Source organism: Erinaceus europaeus, chromosome 22 (assembly GCF_950295315.1).
Source record: "Erinaceus europaeus chromosome 22, mEriEur2.1, whole genome shotgun sequence".
Classification (NCBI taxonomy): domain Eukaryota; kingdom Metazoa; phylum Chordata; class Mammalia; order Eulipotyphla; family Erinaceidae; genus Erinaceus; species Erinaceus europaeus.
The window spans coordinates 15,164,438-15,184,129 of NC_080183.1; the positions used below are offsets into that span (position 1 = coordinate 15,164,438).

Consider the following 19,692-nt stretch of genomic DNA (forward strand, 5'->3'; position numbering starts at 1 on the left):
AGGCCAGAACACTGAGCTCACCCCAGCCATGAGTGGATACAGAAGGCAGCCAGGCTTCCCTTTGGAGCTCACACTCATCTCTTCCTTTCCAGGTGATTCTCAGGCTGGCCAGGTGAGTCCTCCCAGCAGGGAGGTGGGCAAATGTGGCAGAGAGTAGGGTGTGGTAGCTTCTGGAGACCTGGGACAGTGGCCTGTGAAACAGGCAAGCGAGAAGGGGCCAGAAGGTGGCAAACCTAGGGCACACATTACCATGCCCAATGACTCAGGTTCAAGTCCCCACTCCCCACCTGCAGGATGTATGTGTATCTCCTCTCTGCCTCTCTCTGTCTCACCCTTCCCTTTCAGTTTCTCTCTGTCTATTCAAAATAGATGAAATCAACTAATTTTTAAAAAGGCAAGGGAGTAATACAGGTTATACGTAGGAGTTTAGTTGGTAAGATGCCAAAGTGGTTGACCCAAAGACTCAGTTCTGCCAGAAAGAATATAGAAACCACAACTTTTGTGAGAAAGTAGCTACTCCACTGGGTATGGGCCTTTTCTTCTTCTTCTTCTTTTTATTATTTTTATTTATTTATCATTGGGTAGAGACAGAGAGAGATTGTGAGAGGGTGGGAGGTAGGGAGGGAAAGAGACAGAGAGACACATGAAGCTCTGCTCCCTGCAGGTGGTGACCAGGGGCTTGAACCTGAGTTGTTGGGTCCCTAGTGGGGTAAGGCTCTGGGGACATATTGGTGAGGTCGTCTGCCCAGGGAACTCAGGTTGGCATCATGGTAGCATCTGGAACCTGGTGGCTGAAAAGCCATTAAGATAAAAAGCGGAACATATTGTTAAATGATTAGAAACGTACAGGCAAGAATATTGCAGATATGATTTGCAGTCTCCATTTTGGAAAAAGCTAGTAGGTCTATTTTAGGTATATTTCAAGGGGCCTATGACTTTACAACTTTTTGCCTGACAGCTAACAGGCAATACCTTGGTGGACCCAAGGTATTGTCTGGGGAGATGGTGTCAGAGTTGGAAAAAGGACTCGAAACCTGCATCAGGAAAGAGAGCAGCTCCGAAATATGGGAAAAGTGTATAAATATTGTTAACTGTAAACCCCACTGATTTGATCTGGGGGGTGTGCTGGTGTCTTACACATGCCACCAAATCATGAGAGCCCATTGCCTTAGGATCGTTGAGATGAGTGAAGGCAGTGGATGTGAAGGGTTAGCAGATTCTGTTCTGCAGGTACTAAGAACTCATCACTACCTGCAATGAATGAAAAAAGGGAAGGAGTGTACTGGGGGGGATACCTGGACTTCAGGGTGAGTGTGAAGGAGGGAAGCATGCCTTGGAGGGGACAAGAGTGACCAGTAGGGACCTCCTCTTTCTCTGCAGGTCATGACCAGTGTTAGCCAAGCACCAGCTTGGCTTCCAGGTGAGTCCCTTGTCCCAGTGGCTCCCAGGAAGCAGACAAGGGAGAGAGGAAGAGACCTTCATGTAATCATGGAGTTAGTCCATGCACAGGGCTTATCAGATAATGTTGAGGGTGGCATGTTTATGGCTGTAATTTTGTTTTCTGGGAGCTCTGTAGACTTGAGGTGATAGAAGGCCAGTTAAAGACACAGCCATGCCTGGTCTGTACGTGCCTAGCCATGGGACATATTCTGCATTTAACGGTGCTTCCCAGCCAACAGTCAGACCAAGGAGGAGACACTAACTGAAGCAGAGGGCTTCAGGTCTCAGAGTTTTTTTCTGGAAGTGGCTTGTCTTCCCTCTTGAAATAGTTGGGACTTGGAGGCCCCACTTGCCAGTCACTGGAGCAGGGAAGTTAGAAAAGAGCTCCGGCCTCTCCCAGGAGCCAGACAGTTGCTTGTCCTGCTTGCTCTCTGCAGTCACACAGATGCTGGAGACAGCTCTGCTAGCTGCAAAGCCCTTTATAAACAGAAGCGGGATGCTGGGGGTAGGGCATCAGAAGCTCTCACTGGGCTTCAACTCCGTCTCCAGCAAGCTAGCTCACCTCAGCCTGGTGGCCAGGTCTGCAGGTCTCCGTCTTCCTACCTGTGAGACGGTAGGGGAGGCTCTCATCCTCTGACTGTGTTTGGAGCCAGGTCAAGTGCCATGAGTTGGGGGCGTGAGCATGAGCATGAGCAAACACACACACACACACACACACACACACACACACACACACACACCCCGCTCCACCTGATTCCTGAGCTAGCAGGGAGGAGGCAGGGACCAGCACCTCTGGGGAAAACACTCCCTGGCATGAAGAGGTGAGGCCAGGAGTGCCTTTTCCCTTCTCTGCTCTGCTACATGCAGGCGATGCCACAGGGAGGCCAACGCTACCACCGCCCAAGAGGGGGACTCAGGAGGCCTGGAGAGAAGAGCCAGTGACCAGCAGCACTAGGGAACAGGAGGCCTTGGGAGCTCCAGGTACCTGCATCTGGCCCCGTGGGTGCTGGCAGCATGGACGGCGGTCTCCAGCTCACCCTGCCTGGGCTCGGGGTCCTGGCCTCATCTCAGAGGGCACTGGGGCCCAGCCATAGCACCCAGCCTGCCAGGAAGGGGCAGTGAAGCAGCACTTTGGGGAATGTGTCACTCAGGCTGCCCCCCTGGGGGATAGCAGCATGTTTATATATTTACATGTTTTAATCAAAAATTTTTAGTATTTATTTATTTATTCCCTTTTGTTGCCCTTGTTGTTTTATTGTTGTGGTTATTATTATTGTTGTCATCTTTGTTGCATAGGACAGAGAGAAATGGAGAAAGGAGGGGAAGACAGAGAGGGGGAGTGAAAGATAGACACCTGCAGACCTGCTTCACCGCCTGTGAAGTGACTCCGCTGCAGGTGGGGAGCCAGGGCTCAAACCAGGATCCTTACTCCGGTCCTTGCGCTTTGCGCCACCTGTGCTTAACCACTGCGCTGCAGCCTGACTCCCGTTTTAATCAAATTTTAACCTATTGTGATTTCTTTAGTGATGCCTTTGAGAAAAAGGCCATTTGTATTTTTAACTTTCAGTGTGACTCCAAGTACATGAATAAAACTTGAGGTATTTTATTTTACTGTAAAAAAAAATGGAGGGGCTGTGCACCCTGGTGGACATTCCAGGGTGTGTGGAGTGAATGTGGGGCTGACCTTCCCAGGACTATGCTAGGGGGTCTCCACTGCCCTCTTCCTTCCTAGACCCTCTCCTCTGAATCCCCACACTCCAGGGAGCCTCCTCCACCCTATTCTGCCCACCTGGAAATAGGGTCTAAACTGGGGCATCTGCTCTATATGGAAAGTAGGCCAGTGGTGCACTGCTCTGAGGCTTACCCTGGGCAGGACTCGGGATCCCTGCCCTGGGAGAAGGTGCCGTGGGGTCTAATCACAAGCTGTGCTGGGCAGGAAGGGGGCTCCTGTGTGCTCTCTGAAGCTCCAAAGCTATGCCCCTCCTATCCCTATGGAATCCCACTACCAGTGCCCATGGCCATGACACCTCCATATGTTCCAACCTGTACCTCCCACCCCATGTCCCCACCATATACCTCCCACCCAGTACCTCCCACCCCATGTCCTCACCATATACCTCCCACCCAGTACCTCCCACCCCATGTCCTCACCATATACCTCCCACCCAGTACCTCCCACCCCATGTCCTCACCATATACCTCCCACCCAGTACCTCACACCCCATGTCCTCACCATATACCTCCCACCCAGTACCTCCCACCCCATGTCCCCACCATATACCTCCCACCCCATGTCCCCACCATATACCTCCCACCCCATGTCCCCACCATATACCTCCCACCCCATGTCCCCACCATATACCTCCCACCCAGTATCTCCCACCCCATGTCCCCACCATATACCTCCCACCCAGTACCTCCCACCCCATGTCCCCACCATATACCTCCCACCATATACCTCCCACCCCATGTCCTCACCATATACCTCCCACCCAGTACCTCCCACCCCATGTCCCCACCATATACCTCCCACCCAGTACCTCCCACCCCATGTCCCCACCATATACCTCCCACCCAGTACCTCCCACCCCATGTCCCCACCATATACCTCCCACCCAGTACCTCCCACCCCATGTCCCCACCATATACTTCCCACCCTATACCTCCCACCCCATACTTCCCACCCCATGTCCCCACCCCATACTTCCACTCCCACATCCTTACCCCATGCCTCCCACCCCTTACCAGCCCCCCAATACCACCCACACCATGCCATCCACCACCATGCCACCTAACCTGTGCTGTGCTCTCTTTCCACAGAAATTGACAGGTGTGGCAGTGGAGCCACCAACATCTGTGGACCTGGAACCTGTGTGAACCTTCCAGATGGACACAGATGCATCTGCCACCCCGGCTACAGGCTGCATCCCAGCCAGGCCTACTGTACCGGTACTCCTGCTGGCTGGGGAGACAGGAGCAGGCCGGGTGGGGAGAGGCTAGAAGTCTAGGAAGCCCGAGGTGCCGGCGGTGGGAGGAGTGCAGTCCCTGCGGACAAAGCCAAACTTAACTTTGGCAAAGACCCATTGGTGGACACAGATGGGAGTCACCCTGCACCCCCACCCCGTGCCCGACAGCCTTCAGATCAGATTAGCTGGACCTCAAATGAAGCTGCTGCTGCCCGCAGAGCAGACCGCGGGTGACCGAGCTGTGACTGTCTCCCACTCCTGGGGGAGCTTTGGAGTCCAGACAAGTCATTAAATGTGACCCCAACCTTCTCCCCACCCACATGACCTCTGTGACCTCAAAGGAAGATGAAAGTGACCTTGGGCCCTGGGGACGGGCAGGAGGACGTACTGGGAGCCGCCCCTACGCTTGGGGCCTGTGTAGGTGTCATGGCTTCAGCTGCAGACAGTTTTGACCCTTGTGGATGTCTTTGTCGCATCACCCCTGCTTCCCCCATTCACTAGCCTCTCTGGCCCCAGGTGTGTGTGTGGGGGGGCACTGCTAGCAGGCCCCTGAAGCTTGGCCAGCCTCCCCCAACCTCCTCCTTGCCCCCTCTGCTCAGATGATAATGAGTGTCTGAGGGACCCTTGCCTGGGGAGAGGGCGCTGCGTCAACCATGTGGGTTCCTACTCCTGCTTCTGCTACCCTGGCTACATAACTGTCTCCAAGGGCCCTCGGCAGGAGTGCCAAGGTAAGCCCCATCCACCGTCACTCAAGGGTGGGCACAGGGCTCCATAGTCTAATGTCGGGGTGGAGCCGGGCACCCACGGTCACCTGTCAGAGCGTGCCACCATAGGGAGAGTGGGAGCCTTGGGGAGGGACCTGAGCTCTGAGCCAACCTGGGAGGAAAGCCAGCACGCAGGTGCTGATGGGAAGGAGGGGTGTCAGCCTCAGAGGCCACAGCATTCACAGGTTGCAGCCCAGCCAGTGAGGGGTCTGGAGACATGGCTGGAGATAAGAGATACCTACCTCCCCCCATTTTGTAGTGATGAGGTGTTTCATTTTGGGGTTCACAAGGATGCTGGCTGGGGCTCCTGACAACCCAAGGGAGCAGGTGCACCTTAGAAAGGTGCTTAGATCCCTGTGGCTGTGAGCTCGAGGATTGGACAGAGACGGTCCCAGGCAAACTCTTTTATACACAGAGGTCTCACCATCATACAGGACACCTCTGATAGTGACGTCACAAATAAGTTCCCAGAGAACATCCTGTGGTATTTTCCAAGTGGATCCTTGGGATTCAGAACCTTGTTGGAATCCTTCACCCAGAGAAGGGTTCTGCCATTCCCAGACTTCCCATGGCTCTGACCGTCACAGCCCAGTGGTCGCTCATGCCCCCCCACCCCAAGGCCTGGCAAGCTGTCACTGTCCCTGGGGCCCTAGTCCCTGAGGGGTCTGGTTTGCAGAGATCCAAGTCATCCTGTGTTCTCTCATCTGACTTTGGGAGAATGGGAATGAGGGGAAAGACGTGGCCCAAGTTAATCCAAGTGTCAGAGGTGAACCTGTTCTTGTGGCACTCAAGCCCTGGACACCTGTCCACTGCTCTGTAAGCTCTGGGGACACAGTAACAAGTTAGTGGGGAAGTTCCCCTCCTTGGTGTTTGGGCTGGAGCAGAATAATAATAGCTACTGTTTATTTTAACTTATTTTACTTTTTTCTTAATAGTTCACAAGCTTGTTTTCCTGATTTTTTTTTCCTCCAGGGTTATTGCTGGGCTCGGTGCCTGCACCATGAATCCACCGCTCCTGGAGGCCATTTTTTTCCCCTTTTGTTGCCCTTGTTGTTGTAGCCTTGTTGTGGTTATTATTATTGCCATCATTGATGTTGTTCGTTGTCAGACAAGACAGAGAGAAATGGAGAGAGGAGGGGAAGACAGAGATGGGGAGAGAAAGACAGACACCTGCAGACCTGCTTCACCGCCTGTGAAGCGACTCCCCTGCAGGTGGGGAGCCGGGGGCTCGAACCGGGATCCTTACGCCAGTCCTTGCACTTTGCGCCACATGCACTTAACCCACTGCGCCACCGCCCGAGCCCCAGTAGTTCACAAGCTCGTAAGGTAACGGGGATATATATATATATCACATAGATTCTTTATCCAGCATCTGTCCTTGGGCATTTAGGTTGTTTCCATACTTTGGCTATTGGATGTAGTGGAACTATGAACTCGGGGTCCATTTATCCTTTTGAATTTCACCAACAATTCTTAGCAACATTCTAAGAGGTGTATTGGAGTCGGGGGCAGGGGCATTATGTTGACCTTACTCAGAGCATGCCGTATGAGCTTGTTCCCAAGACTCATCTTTGCCTCAGAGTGAAGAGACACCCCCGCCCCGCCCATACACTCAATATGATTTTCACTTAGAATGTGGCCATGGTGTTGCAGGGGCCTGGGAAAGGTGTGTTTCATACCTAGAAGAGGAGCCTTTCCCTTTCAGCCATGGAAAGCAGAATTCTCCTCCCGTCTGGACTCGGTATGGGCATTCTTGGCCTTGACCTCCCTGCAGAGGCTGAGCCTGACTCATGACTTCCATTTGTTTTCAGATATAGACGAGTGTGAGCAGCCAGGAGTGTGCACCAGTGGGCAGTGCACCAACACAGTGGGTTCATACCACTGCGAGTGCGACCAGGGCTACGTCATGATAAGGAAGGACCACTGCCAAGGTGAGGGATGGCGTATAGGCATTTTCCTGTTACCGCCATCTCCTGGCTCTCCCCACACACCAGCAACGTGCAGTATTCCTGCCAGCTTGTTTCTAATGGGGACACCTGAGAAAGAGACCTTCCAGGGAATCCCAGATCCCTTCTGCTCCCTCAGTGAGACGTTGGAATTCTGTCTGCTCCCTACAGAAGTCGAGCAGATGAATCCTTCTGTACCTGGAGCCCCTGGAATCCATGGAATCCCTGTGTATATATCTATCTCTCACTTTTAACCATGCTATCCTTCTTTTTTAAAATTTTTTTTTTTTTTTAAAGAATTTTATTTATTTATGAGAAAGACAGGAGAGAGAGAAAGAACCAGACATCACTCTGGCATATGTGCTGCCGGGGATCGAACTCAGGACCTCATGCTTGAGAGTCCAAAGCTTTATCGCTGCACCACCTCCCGGACCACTCTTTTTTAAAATTTTTATTTACAAATTGGAAACGCTGATAAAACCATAGGGGGAGTGGGGTACAACTCCACACAATTCCCACCACCAGAACTCTGTATCCCATCCCCTCCCCTGATAGCTTTCCTATTATTTATCCTTTTGGGAGTATAGACCCAGGGTCATTGTGGGATGCAGAAGGTGGAAGGTCTGGCTTCTGTAATGGCTTCCCCGCTGAACCTGGGTGTTGGCAGGTTGATCCATACTCCCACATGCTATTCTTCTATGGCAGAGTTGACCTAACTGGACAGTGCCTGCGGCATCAGTTTTGACTCTCTTACTAAAGTTTATTAGTCTGTGGCTCCACAGGACAAGACCATCCACTTAGATGACTTCTTGGATGCACAGAACCTGCTGAGTACCCATGCACTGTGCACCTGAACAAGTTCAAGTTAAATAAGTGAATGAGTGAGCCCCAATCCTTACCTCCTTTCCCAGGCTCTGTCTAAAAGTGGCTGGGACATTGCTCTGTGATCTCTTCACACACTGGCTAAACTTACACTTCCTGGCAGCTCTGCTGCTATCACCTCCCCAGTGGGCTGGGGTGTCAAATGTTAGCAAAAGGCCTGGGTATCGAGATTGATTGAGAGATAAATAAATGAGAGTGAATTTTGGGCTTGTCTCTTTGGAAAGACATTCTTCCCTGAGTCCAAGGTTTGGCCCAGACTCCTCTCAGCCTTCAGGACTTTCCTGGCTTGGGAGGGTCATTGCAATGAGATATGTGCATCTCATGAATGGAGAGCTCCCCTGTCCAATGTCACTGTCACAACAAAAAAGTTCATATTCCTAGAGTCTTAGCACAGGAGGAGGGGGCTGAGGGCATGGGACAGATAACTGTCTGGCTTTACTGCAAAGTGTCATATTCCCCTCTTGAAAGTTCCAATCCATAACTCATGGACTTGATCTGCAGATCAACACCAGAACCCACCCTCTTGTCTGCATTAATATGGTGGAGACCTTTTATGGGAGAAAGGAGAGGAAAGGGGGTTAGCAACTGCTGGGGACCTGCTCTGGGTCTGTGCTAGGTACCTGCTGGATAAGCCATTGAAGGACCACAGCAGCAATATGAAGGTTGCACATGAAGAAAGTTAGATCCATACTTTCCAGCCTGTGTCATGGGCATAGGCTCTGGCAGAGAACAATCTAGGTTTGGTTCTTGTCTCAACATTTGCACATAGAAACCCAGCTTTTGGTATCTAGACTCCCTCCTTAGCCCTTAATCACCTCCCCAGTCATTTCTCTGGGCCTCTCCTCCTGGAAGAAAGGCTCTTGGCAGAACTCAGCCGAGTTCCTGCCCCACTCTGCACCTGTTGACCAAAAGACTGATGCAGCAGCCTGCATACGTCTCCAGATTCCCACTGGTGACCACAGACTCAGCCCATTAACCTCAACTTCTCCCTCTTTCTTCTTCCTCCAACAAAGCAACTACACCCTTCACTTATACTTTCTGGGGACAGAAACCTCATCCAAAAGTCTCAATGGCATTTTTGACATCAGAGTTCCTACAGAGAGGGGTTGCCTCTGTAGACAAGGCTTCCCTGTACCTCTCCCACATTCAGACTCAAGTTTCTGCCTGTGTCCTCACCCTGTGAGGTCACAAGGCACAGAGGCAGATGCCTTCCATTTCTTCTTGTAAAGGCTAAAGCCTTGGGAGAGAGGCTCCAGGGACTTGCTAGTAATCAGGCAGCAGTCAGCAACTATTTCCATGACTCTCCTGAAGTCTCCTCAGTGGCCTCATACCAAGAGGACATGACATCTAGGTCACATGGACCTTAGTCTTTGTTCAGTAGGCATTTTTGAGTAACTGTTAGATCCCAACTGTCGACTGGCAATATATTATGACAGTTCCAGATGCTAATGGAGCATATTGTAATATTAGGTTAAAATTCCAACCTTAAGGCTGAGGAGACAGTATAATAGTTTTTGCTGCTGCAGCTTCGATTTCTTTTTTCTTTCTTTTTTTTTTTCATTTAAGAAAGGATTAATTAACAAAACCATAGGGTAGGAGGGGTACAATTCCACACAATTCCCACCGCCCAATCTCCATATCCCACCCCTCCCCCGATAGCTTTCCCATTCTCTATCCCTCTGGGAGCATGGACCCAGGGTCATTGTGGGTTGCAGAAGGTAGAAGGTCTGGCTTCTGTAATTGCTTCCCCGCTGAACATGGGCGTTGACTGGTCGGTCCATACTCCCAGTCTGCCTCTCTCTTTCCCTAGTAGGGTGGGTCTCTGGGGAAGCTGAGCTCCAGGACACATTGGTGGTGTCTTCAATCCAGGGAAGTCTGGCCGGCATCCTGATGACACCTGGAACCTGGTGACTGAAAAGAGAGTTAACATACAAAGCCCAACAAATTGTTGAGCAATCATGGACCCAAAGCTTGGAAAAGTGGAGAGGAAGTATTAGGGAGGTACTCACTGCAAACTCTAGTGTACTTCTGCTTTCTTACTTTGGTGCCATACTCCAAACTCAGTCAATTTCTGCTTTGCGTTTCTACTTCTTCTTTTTTTTTTTTTTTTTTTACATGCATAACATTCCCCAGATTCCCATTTAACAATACAACCCCCACTATTTCATTCATCATTTTTCATGGACCTGTATTCTCCCCACCCACCCACCCACCCCAGAGTCTTTTACTTTGGTGTAATACTCCAATTCCATTTCAGGTTTGACTTGTGTTTTCTTTTCTAATCTTGTTTTTCAACTTCGGCCTGAGAGTGAGATCATCCCGTATTCATCCTTCTGTTTCTGACTTATTTCACTCAACATGATTTTTTCAAGGTCCATCCAAGATCGGCTGAAAACAGTGAAGTCACCATTTTTTACAGCTGAGTAGTATTCCATTGTGTATATATACCACAACTTGCTCAGCCACTCATCTGTTGTTGGACACCTGGGTTGCTTCTAGGTTTTGGCTATTACAAATTGTGCTGCCAAGAACATATGTGTACACAGATCTTTTTGGATGGATGTGTTAGGATATATCCCCAGGAGGGGAATTGCAGGGTCATAGGGTAGGTCCATTTCTAGCCTTCTGAGAGTTCTGCAGACTATTCTCCACAGAGGTTGGACCAATTGACATTCCCACCAGCAGTGCAGGAGGGTTCCTTTGACCCCACACCCTCTCCAGCATTTGCTGCTGTTACCTTTTCTGATGTGTGACATTCTCACAGGAGTGAAGTGATATCTCATTGTTGTCTTGATTTGCATTTCTCTGACAATCAGAGACTTGGAGCATTTTTTCATGTGTTTCTCGGCCTTTTGGATCTCTTCTGTGGTGAATATTCTGTCCAAGTCCTCCCCCCATTTTTGGATGGGGTTATTTGCTGTCTTCTTGTTGAGTCTGGCAAGCTTTTTATATATGTTGGTTATTAAACTCTTATCTGATGTATGGCATGTAAAGATCTTCTCCCATTCTGTGAGGGGTCTCTTGATTTGGGTAGTGGTTTCTTTTGCTGTGAAGAAGCTTTTTAATTTGATGTAGTCCCATAGGTTTATACTTGCCTTAGTCTTCCTTGTAATTGGATTCGTTTCATTGAAAATGTCTTTAAAATTTATGCGGAAAAAAGTTCTTCCAATATTTTCCTCTAAGTATCTGATAGTTTGTGGTCTAACATCCAAGTCCTTGATCCACTTGGAATTTACTTTTGTATTTGGTGAAATACAGTGATTCAGTTTCATTCTTCCGCATGTTTCAACCCATTGTTTCCAACACCATTTGTTGAAGAGACTCTGCTTCCCCCATATAATAGTCTGGGCCCCTTTGTCAAAGATTAGATGTCCATACATGTGGGGCCTCATTTCTGGGCTCTCAATTCTATTCCACTGGTCAGTGTGTCTGTTCATGTTCCAGTACCAAGCAGTTTTGATGACAATGGCCCTATAATACAGTTTGAGATCTGACAGTGTGATGCCTCCGGTTCTGTTCTTTTTTCTCAAGATTGTTTTGGCAATTCTAGGTCTTTTCTGGTTCCAGATAAACATTTGTAGCATTTTTTCTATTCTTCTAAAAAATGTGCTTGGGATCTTGATGGGGATAGCATTAAATTTGTAGATGGCTCTGGGTAATATATTCATTTTGATGATGTTAATTCTTCCAACCCATGAACATGGAATATCTTTCCACTTCTTTGTGTCTTTTTCAATTTCTTTGAGTAGTGACTCATAATTTTCAGTATACAAGTCTTTCACATCTTTGGTTAGGTTTATTCCTAGATATTTTATTGTTTTTGTTGCTATAGAAAAAGGAACTGATTTCTGGATTTCAATTTCTTCTAACTTAGTGTTTGCATAGAGGAATGCCACTGACTTTTGAATGTTAATTTTATAGCCTGACACATTACTGTATTGCCTGATGATTTCCAAAAGCTTCTTGCTGGATTCCTTAGGTTTTTCCATGTATACTATCATGTCATCTGCAAATAAGGAGAGTTTGACTTCTTCTCTTCCAATCTGTATGCCTTTAATTCCTTGCTCCTGCCTGATTGCTATGGCAAGAACTTCCAACACTATGTTGAATAGTAATGGTGACAGTGGGCAGCCCTGTCTAGTACCTGATCTGAGGGGAAATGCTTCCAGTTTTTCACCATTGAGTATGATGTTGGCTGTAGGTTTGCTATATATAGACTCCACTATCTTCAGGAATTTTCCATCTATTCCTATTTTTTGTAGTGTTTTGATCATAAAGGGATGTTGTATTTTGTCAAAGGCTTTCTCTGCATCTATTGATATGACCATGTGGTTTTTGGTCTTGCTTTTGTTGATGTGGTGGATCACATTGATTGATTTACGTATATTAAACCAACCTTGCATGCCTGGGATAAACCCCACTTGGTCATGATGAACAATTTTTTTTGATAGACTGCTGTATCCGGTTGGCTAGAATTTTGTTCAATATTTTTGCATCTATGTTCATCAGAGATATTGGTCTGTAGTTTTCTTTTTTTGGTTGTGTCCCTGTCTGCTTTTGGTATCAGGGTGATGTTGGCTTCATAGAAGCTGGCAGGGAGTATTCCAGTGTCTTCAATCTTCTGGAAGACTTTTAAAAGTAGAGGTATTAGTTCTTCTTTGAAAGTTTTGTAGAATTCATTTGTAAAACCATCTGGTCCAGGACTTTTATTTTTGGGAAGATTTTTGATAACTGTTTCAATTTCATTAGCTGTGATGGGCCTGTTCATGTTATCCACTTCCTCTTTACTTAGTTTTGGAAGTTGGTAGGTATCTAGGAAATCATTCATTTCTTCCAGGTTCTCTAGCTTGGTGGCATATAGTTGTTCATAGAAGCCTCGCATGATATGTTGAATTTCTGCAGTGTCTGTTGTGATTTCTCCTCTTTCATTTAGTATCCGATTTATTTGGGTCTTCTCCCTTTTTTGTTTTGTGAGTCTGGCTAAAGGTTTGTCGATTTTGTTTACTCTTTCGAAGAACCAACATTTACTTTCATTGATCTTTTGTATGGTTTTCCTATTCTCAATGTTATTTATTTCTGCCCTAACTTTAGTAATTTCTGTCCTTCTGGTTGCTTTAGGATTCCTTTGTTGTTCTTCTTCTAGGTCTTTAAGATGTGCAATCAGGCTGTTTATTTGTGCCTTTTCTTGTTTCCTAATGTGTGCTTGTATAGCTATGAACTTCCCTCTTAGGACTGCTTTAGCTGTGTCCCAAATATTTTGATAGCTTGTGTCTTCATTTTCATTGAACTCTCGAAACATTTTGATTTCTTCCTTGATTTCCTCTTTGACCCAGAAGTTGTTAAGAAGTGTACTGTTGAGCTTCCACATTTTGGGACTGTTACTAATCTTTTGTTGATTGTTAAGTGTTAGTTTAATTCCACTGTGGTCTGAGAAGATGCTTGGGATGATTTCAGTGCTCTTGAATAGGCTGATGCTGTCTTTGTGGCCTAACATATGGTCTATCCTTGAGAATGATCCATGTGGATTTGAGTAAAATGTGTATTCCAGTTTCTTGGGATGAATGACTCTGAAAATGTCCAATAGTTCTAGTTTATCTATCTCTTCATTTAGCTCCCTTATGTCTTTACTGATTTTCTGCCTGGATGATCTGTCAAGTTGAGATAGTGGGGTGTTGAAGTCCCCTACTATGATTGTGTTACTGTTAATATATTGCTGTAGCTCTTTCAGTAGAAGTTTGATGTATTTAGATGGCTTCTCATTGGGTGCATAGATATTAATAATTGTTAAGTCCTCTTGATTGACTGATCCTCTGAGCATTAAGTAGTGTCCATTCCTATCTTTTTTAATCTTATGTATTTTAAAGTCTATCATGTCAGATATGAGAATAGCTGTTCCTGCCCTTTTTTGTGGGCCATTGGCTTGAATGATAGTTTTCCATCCTTTCACTTTAAGTCTGTGTTTGTCTTGTTGCGTTAGGTGAGTTTCCTGTAGACAACACATTGTTGGGTTGTGTTTTCTGATCCATCTTCCTACTCTGTGTCTTTTAATAGGTGAATTCAGGCCATTGACATTTATTGATATCAAAGATTGAAGATATTTTGACGCCATTCTTGTAGAGTTTTAGAGTGTTTTGATATATGTCCTATTTGTGGTGGTCTGGTTGTTTATAGGAGACCTTTCAGAACTTCTTTCAGGGCAGGCTTGGTGATGGTTGCTTCCTTCAACTGTTGTTTGTCTGAGAAGGTTTTGATGCTTCCATCTAGTCTGAATGACAATCTAGCAGGATATAGTATTCTTGGCTGAAAGCCTTTCTCATTGAGCACTCGATAGATATCTTGCCATTCTCTTCTGGCCTGTAGTGTTTGTATGGAGAAGTCTGCTGCTAATCTTATGGGTTTTCCTTTGTAGGTGACTCTTTGTTTTTCTCTTGCAGCCTTGAGGATCCTTTCTTTATCCTTATTCCTTTCCAATCTAAGTACGACGTGTCTTGGTGTCTTTAGGTCTGGGTTAATTCTGTTTGGGACCCGCTGGGCTTCTTGAATCTTTATGTCTTTGGTGTTGTCTAGACTAGAGAAATTTTCAGCTATTATGGCCTGGAGAATGCTTTCTTCCTCCCCTTCTCTTTCTTCCTCTGGCAAGCCAATAATGCGTATATTGTTTCTTTTGAAGTCATCCCATAGGACTCTGTTGTTGTTTTCAGTATCTCTTAATCTCTTTTTGAGATCTCTTCTTTTTTAGTTGTCTCTAATTCATCCTCAATCTTGCTAATTCTGTCTTCAGCCTCATTGATTCTATTCTCTCTGCCTTCTACTGCTTCCTGGAGTTCATCTATTCTGTTGCCCTGCTCTGATACTGTTTTAGCTTATTCAGCTAGTTGCCTTCTTAGCTCAGCGATTTCAGCTTTCAGCTCTCTAATAACCATGAGATAATTAGAATTTTCTTCCATATTCTCATTTGTTGTTCCTGCATTTCTGATTACAATTTTTTCAAATTCTTTACTCACTCATGTTATTATTTCCTTAGCTAATGTTTGGATGTTGAACTCGTTGTTTTGTGCTTCACCCTCTGGAGGACTTTTAGCTGGACTCTTGTCTTGGTTCGAGTCTCCAATATTTTTTCTTGTTGTTTTAACCATTTTATATAAGTTAACAGTTTTTTCAATCCCTGAGTTGGAGTTCAGTGGTGTAAAAGCCTTCCCCCCCCCCCTGTAGGCTATGGGAGCCTGAGGGCTTTTAAACTATCAATAGGCTTCTTAGCTTAATCACTGACTCCTGACCAAGAGATAAAGCAGGGTGTGGCAGAGATAATCCAGTGGTTATGCAAAGAGACTTTCACAGCCCCTCAGCTATGCCACCGAGGTATAGGTCTTCTCCTGAGTTTCCCAGTTAGATCTCTGTACCCTGGTGTCCCTCCCTGTTGCTGCTCCAGATTCTGAGGGTAGTAGCAATGGAGACTCAGAGTTGCACTTGGTGAGTCTCTGGGGAGTCCTTTCCTCCCTTCAGCTGTCCCCTTGTTGGTGGAACAGACTGGAGGTGGTGTCTCTACTGACAAACTGTCGAACTGTTAGCAGTCACTTAATCTCTCCTTAGGCCCCTCTCTCCTCTCTGTCACCAGCCACGCGTGTTTGTACTCACGGGTGATTTACTGGGTTTCTGTGGTCATTCTAGTCCTGTCTTGTTTTGGTCCGGGTGGTCTCCTTTGGTATTCCTAGTTGATCCGGAAGAGGAGAGGAGAGGAGAGAAAGCGATCTCGCAGCTTCGATTTCTAGCTGAGCAGGGCTCTGGATCTCCTCTTGCTGTGTCTTTCTCTCTGTATCTTTTTCATTAAAATAAATAAATAAATAATAAGTAAACACCTTGACAAAAAATTCAAACCATGTGCTAGATAGAAAAATATGACACAGATATAGTTACCAAGAGGTTGAGGAAACATCTTTAGAATATCTGTTAACATTTGAGCTTATGCCCTTAACTTGGTCTGGCCACATCACCCAGAATATTTATCTGGCTAACAGCAATCTTAGCTAATGGCTCCATGGCATCCACTCCCATTCAGGAGAGCCATTCACTCACTAAGTGCTCTGATGGGCCGCCCTTCCTCTCCCAGTTGCTGATAAGTCACCCAGGCATGATTATCCCTGGCTGGGGATGTGGTCTAAGAAAGGAAGCCAGCAGTGTTTGCCAGGGCCATGCTAGGCATTTCCAGAATAGCTTATTATCTGCAGGAGGGGGAGGAGGAGAAGGGAGAGAAGGAGGAGAAGGGGTGGGGGAGGAGGAAGAGAGAAATACACTTGTAGTGTGGCACACAATTACATCCACTGTACCCACTTACGGTTCCTGGGCCAGCACTTGACTTCAGTTAAGCCCATGGGAGCAGGGGTCATCCCGTGACGCAGAAATGGAGAACTGGGATATGTAATGACCAGTGTTAGCGAACGCACCTCTACCACATGCCGGGCTCAGACGCTTCACTGCCACTTCCAACAGATGTGCCCAGGACATTTGGGCAAAGTCGACCTCAGAGCTCTTCTTGCTTCTTATAAACCTGATCTTCTCGTGCTGCCTAGTCCTTGTGGGAGAAACTACATCTCTTCTCAGGGGGTCTCGGGGAGAATCTCTTGCCTCATTCACATCACCCTGTTCATCTTCATGACTGAAGCCCCCCATCCCTCAAGCAGGGTTTGCTTATCAACCCCAGAGGCTTCCACCAAGGCCGGCAGGCCACAGAGCTAGCTGTTCTCTCCTGGGTGCTCAGAGTTGGTGGGCTTAGGTCCTTCTTTTCTTCTCTGTCTCAGTACATCCTTTTGTGTCTTTACAGAAACTCTTAGCTTCAGCAGGTGGGCTTATTTTGTAAAATAATAATTTATTACATACAAGATAAGGGGGAGACAATGCATCACTGCTCTACTACTCATGAAGCGTACCCTCTGAAGACGTTCCCTGGGGCTCAAACCTGGGTTCTTGTGTACAGTGTGCACACAGGTAGGGGCATTGTTCTTTGATCCCTTTTCAGAGGAGGCCAATGCTCTGACCCTGATTCTGACCCCCATGCCCCCATGGTACTTTGCTTTGAGGAAGTATCCATTCCGCAGGAGTTTGGTCAATCTTCTGCCATGAGGTGGCCGGGTGCCTGGACATTGGGCCAGAGGAGCATGGTGTGTTCCTGTTGTCCTGATCTGGAGTCCAGTTCTGTCACTGTCCCCCCTAGCTTAGTCAGGTCTCCTAGCTTTCTTGGCTGATGGACTCAAGAAGAACGTTGCTGTTCCTCTAAGGGTTTGGGTCCAACCCCCACCCCATGCCACATTGTCACTTTCCCAGGACCTGCTGCCTCTCTCCCGCCATGCGTTTCCCTGTCTGCTGCTTGCCTGGTGGGTGCTTGGCTCACCCTGTCAGGCTGTCCTGGATCTCACCATGCGGTTCTTGGCTGAATATCTCCTCTCCAGTAGAAAAGCCTTGGCAGCTCCACCCTTCATGCTGCTCCGGCCTCCAGGCTGACTCCGGCCTCACTCGAGACAGGAGTTCTCCTAGTCTATTTTGCCTTCATGGCCCAGCTCATCGTCTACCCTGGGCTCCTGGCAGCAATCCTATGGTGACTATTCTAAGCACACTGATCCCACTCTGTGAGTCCAGCAAGAGAGGTACGAAGCCCTTCCCCAAAGTCCAGCTCCTGATGCCGTGCCCTGCCTCCTCGCCCATGGTGGCGCCTGCAGCCGCCTGCAGCCGCCCAGGGAGTCTCCCTCTCTCAAGCTTCCACTCTCCCGGCTCTTTGTCTAGTCGAGTGGGTGGGGAGTGGAGTCGGGGACACAGGACAGTGCTCACTTTTTCCTAGTTTCCATTGCACACAAACTGACCTTTTCTACTCAATCAGAGGCAACATCAAAGGCTTGCTTTCCCACAGACCTACCATGTACTTTGGTTCCCAGGGGTGACCAAAGGAGGGGCTGTTATTTTGCAGATATCGATGAATGCCGTGAGCCTGGAGCCTGCCCGCATGGGAGGTGCCTCAACTCCCCTGGCTCCTTCACTTGCCTGGCCTGTGAGGAGGGCTACCGAGCCCAGAGCGGGAGCTGTGTAGGTGAGGGCTGCTCGCAGGGCCACTGGCTGGCCCCCATAGCAGGGAGGAGGTGGGCCTGGAGGCTGCTGTCCTCCTTAACCAGGGGTGGGGGGGTCTCCCAGATGAACTGGGTATGAGTGGGTGTGCTTGGGTTTGTCCTGCTTTACCTTCTTGTAGGATGGGGGCCCCATATCCATTCAGGAGCTATAGCCAGTGGTTCCAGAAGCTTCTGTGTCTAAATCACTTTGGCTAGTGGAGTGTAGTCCCAAACATCCCCGAGAGAGACTGACTCTCGTGGTGTGAACTGGCACCCAGGCCCTGCCACACTCCGAGGGGACCAGCTTTTGCTCTTCCAGACTCAGTGTTGTGCCCTCCTGCACAGTGGGTGCTCTGCTTCCCAGGGGGCTGCATGCCAGTCGCCTCCATGTGGGAGGGCTGCTCTGCCCCTTCAGCCATGGAGGAAGGAGGGTCTAGGATGCAGAATGCCAGGAGGAACTGAGACTTGTGAATAGTTGCTTTGAGGCTCCTTTGGAGAGGGCAGAGATTTCCCAGGGCCTCAAATGGGCCACTCTGCCCCTGGGCATCAGTCTGCACTGCCCACTCACCTATGAAACCAGTTGTTGGGCTGGGAACATGCATACAAACCAAGCGGAGGCAGCAGGAGAGGTCAGAAAGGTTGAGACCAGTACAGGGCAAGGGTGAGTCAAGGGTCTTGACACGTCATTCCGTAGGTGAAGTTCTTAGATAAGCCCCATTCTTGGGCATAGGATGTTGTTTGTTTTTATTTCAAAATAGGGCTGTGGTGGGCTCTGTGGGGAAGGGCAGCCTGTGTGCTCCCTCAGGGGTGGGGCCAGGAATGGCTTGATGTCCTTTTGGGGCTGGCCACAAGTCTCTCTGCAGGGATCCCTGGCCTTAGGCTTGAGGAGGTCTCTGGGGACCATCGGGCATGATGATGTCAGAGGCCAGCTTCCCTTCACACTATCCTCCCACAGATGTGACGAATGTCTGAGCCCTGAGGTCTGTGCCCACGGAAAGTGTGTCAACCTGGACGCTCCTTCAGATGCTCCTGTGAGCGGGGCCTATGAGGCCACCTTAGAGGAGCAGGGCTGCCAAGGTACTCTGTGGAGGCAGGCAGCTCAGCCTTCAGACCCTTGGCACAGCCCACACTCAGCCCTGCCCCAGACCAGGCCGACCCGCATGTTCCTGCCCAGCCTCCTCTCCACTCCCCACCCTCCTGCAGGCTCTGTCTGTCCTGACATGTTTGTCCTGCAGAATGCCACACAGAACTCGGTCTCCTTTCAGATGTCGATGAGTGTGCCAGCCGGGCCCTGTGCCCCTCGGGCTCTGCCTTAACACTGAAGGCTCCTTTGTCTGCACGGCCTGTGAGAGTGGGTACTGGGTGAACGAAGACACGCACCGCCTGTGAAGGTACCTGTGCGGAGGGGGTGGGCTGGTGCTGGTCCCAACAGGTCCTGGGCATGATTCCCCAGTCTGGAGTGAGCAGGAGGAAAGGGAACCTCAGAGACAGGAAGGGATGTGATGGGAGAGCCCCGCCCTGACCCAGTGGCCCCCACAGGGCCCCCATAGGGCCAAGGGACCTCCTGCCTCACCAGCTCAAGGGCGCCCCCAGCCCCAGAATG

The 19,692-nt window shown here is 48.6% G+C and overlaps 1 protein-coding gene across 1 annotated transcript in view; it reads left to right on the top strand.

Moving 5' to 3' along the window:
* LTBP2 (latent transforming growth factor beta binding protein 2) overlaps positions 1-19,528 on the top strand; it is a 73,976-nt gene extending 54,448 nt beyond the window's left edge. Inside the window, exons 13-20 of the mRNA XM_060181304.1 lie at positions 93-112; positions 1,381-1,420; positions 2,320-2,421; positions 4,261-4,389; positions 5,006-5,134; positions 6,982-7,101; positions 17,954-18,073; positions 19,355-19,528. Of these exons, the coding sequence (XP_060037287.1) occupies positions 93-112; positions 1,381-1,420; positions 2,320-2,421; positions 4,261-4,389; positions 5,006-5,134; positions 6,982-7,101; positions 17,954-18,073; positions 19,355-19,455 (761 nt within the window). The 3' untranslated portion in view covers positions 19,456-19,528. The remainder of the gene's footprint in view (positions 1-92; positions 113-1,380; positions 1,421-2,319; positions 2,422-4,260; positions 4,390-5,005; positions 5,135-6,981; positions 7,102-17,953; positions 18,074-19,354) is intronic.
* Positions 19,529-19,692: the final 164 nt, after the last annotated feature.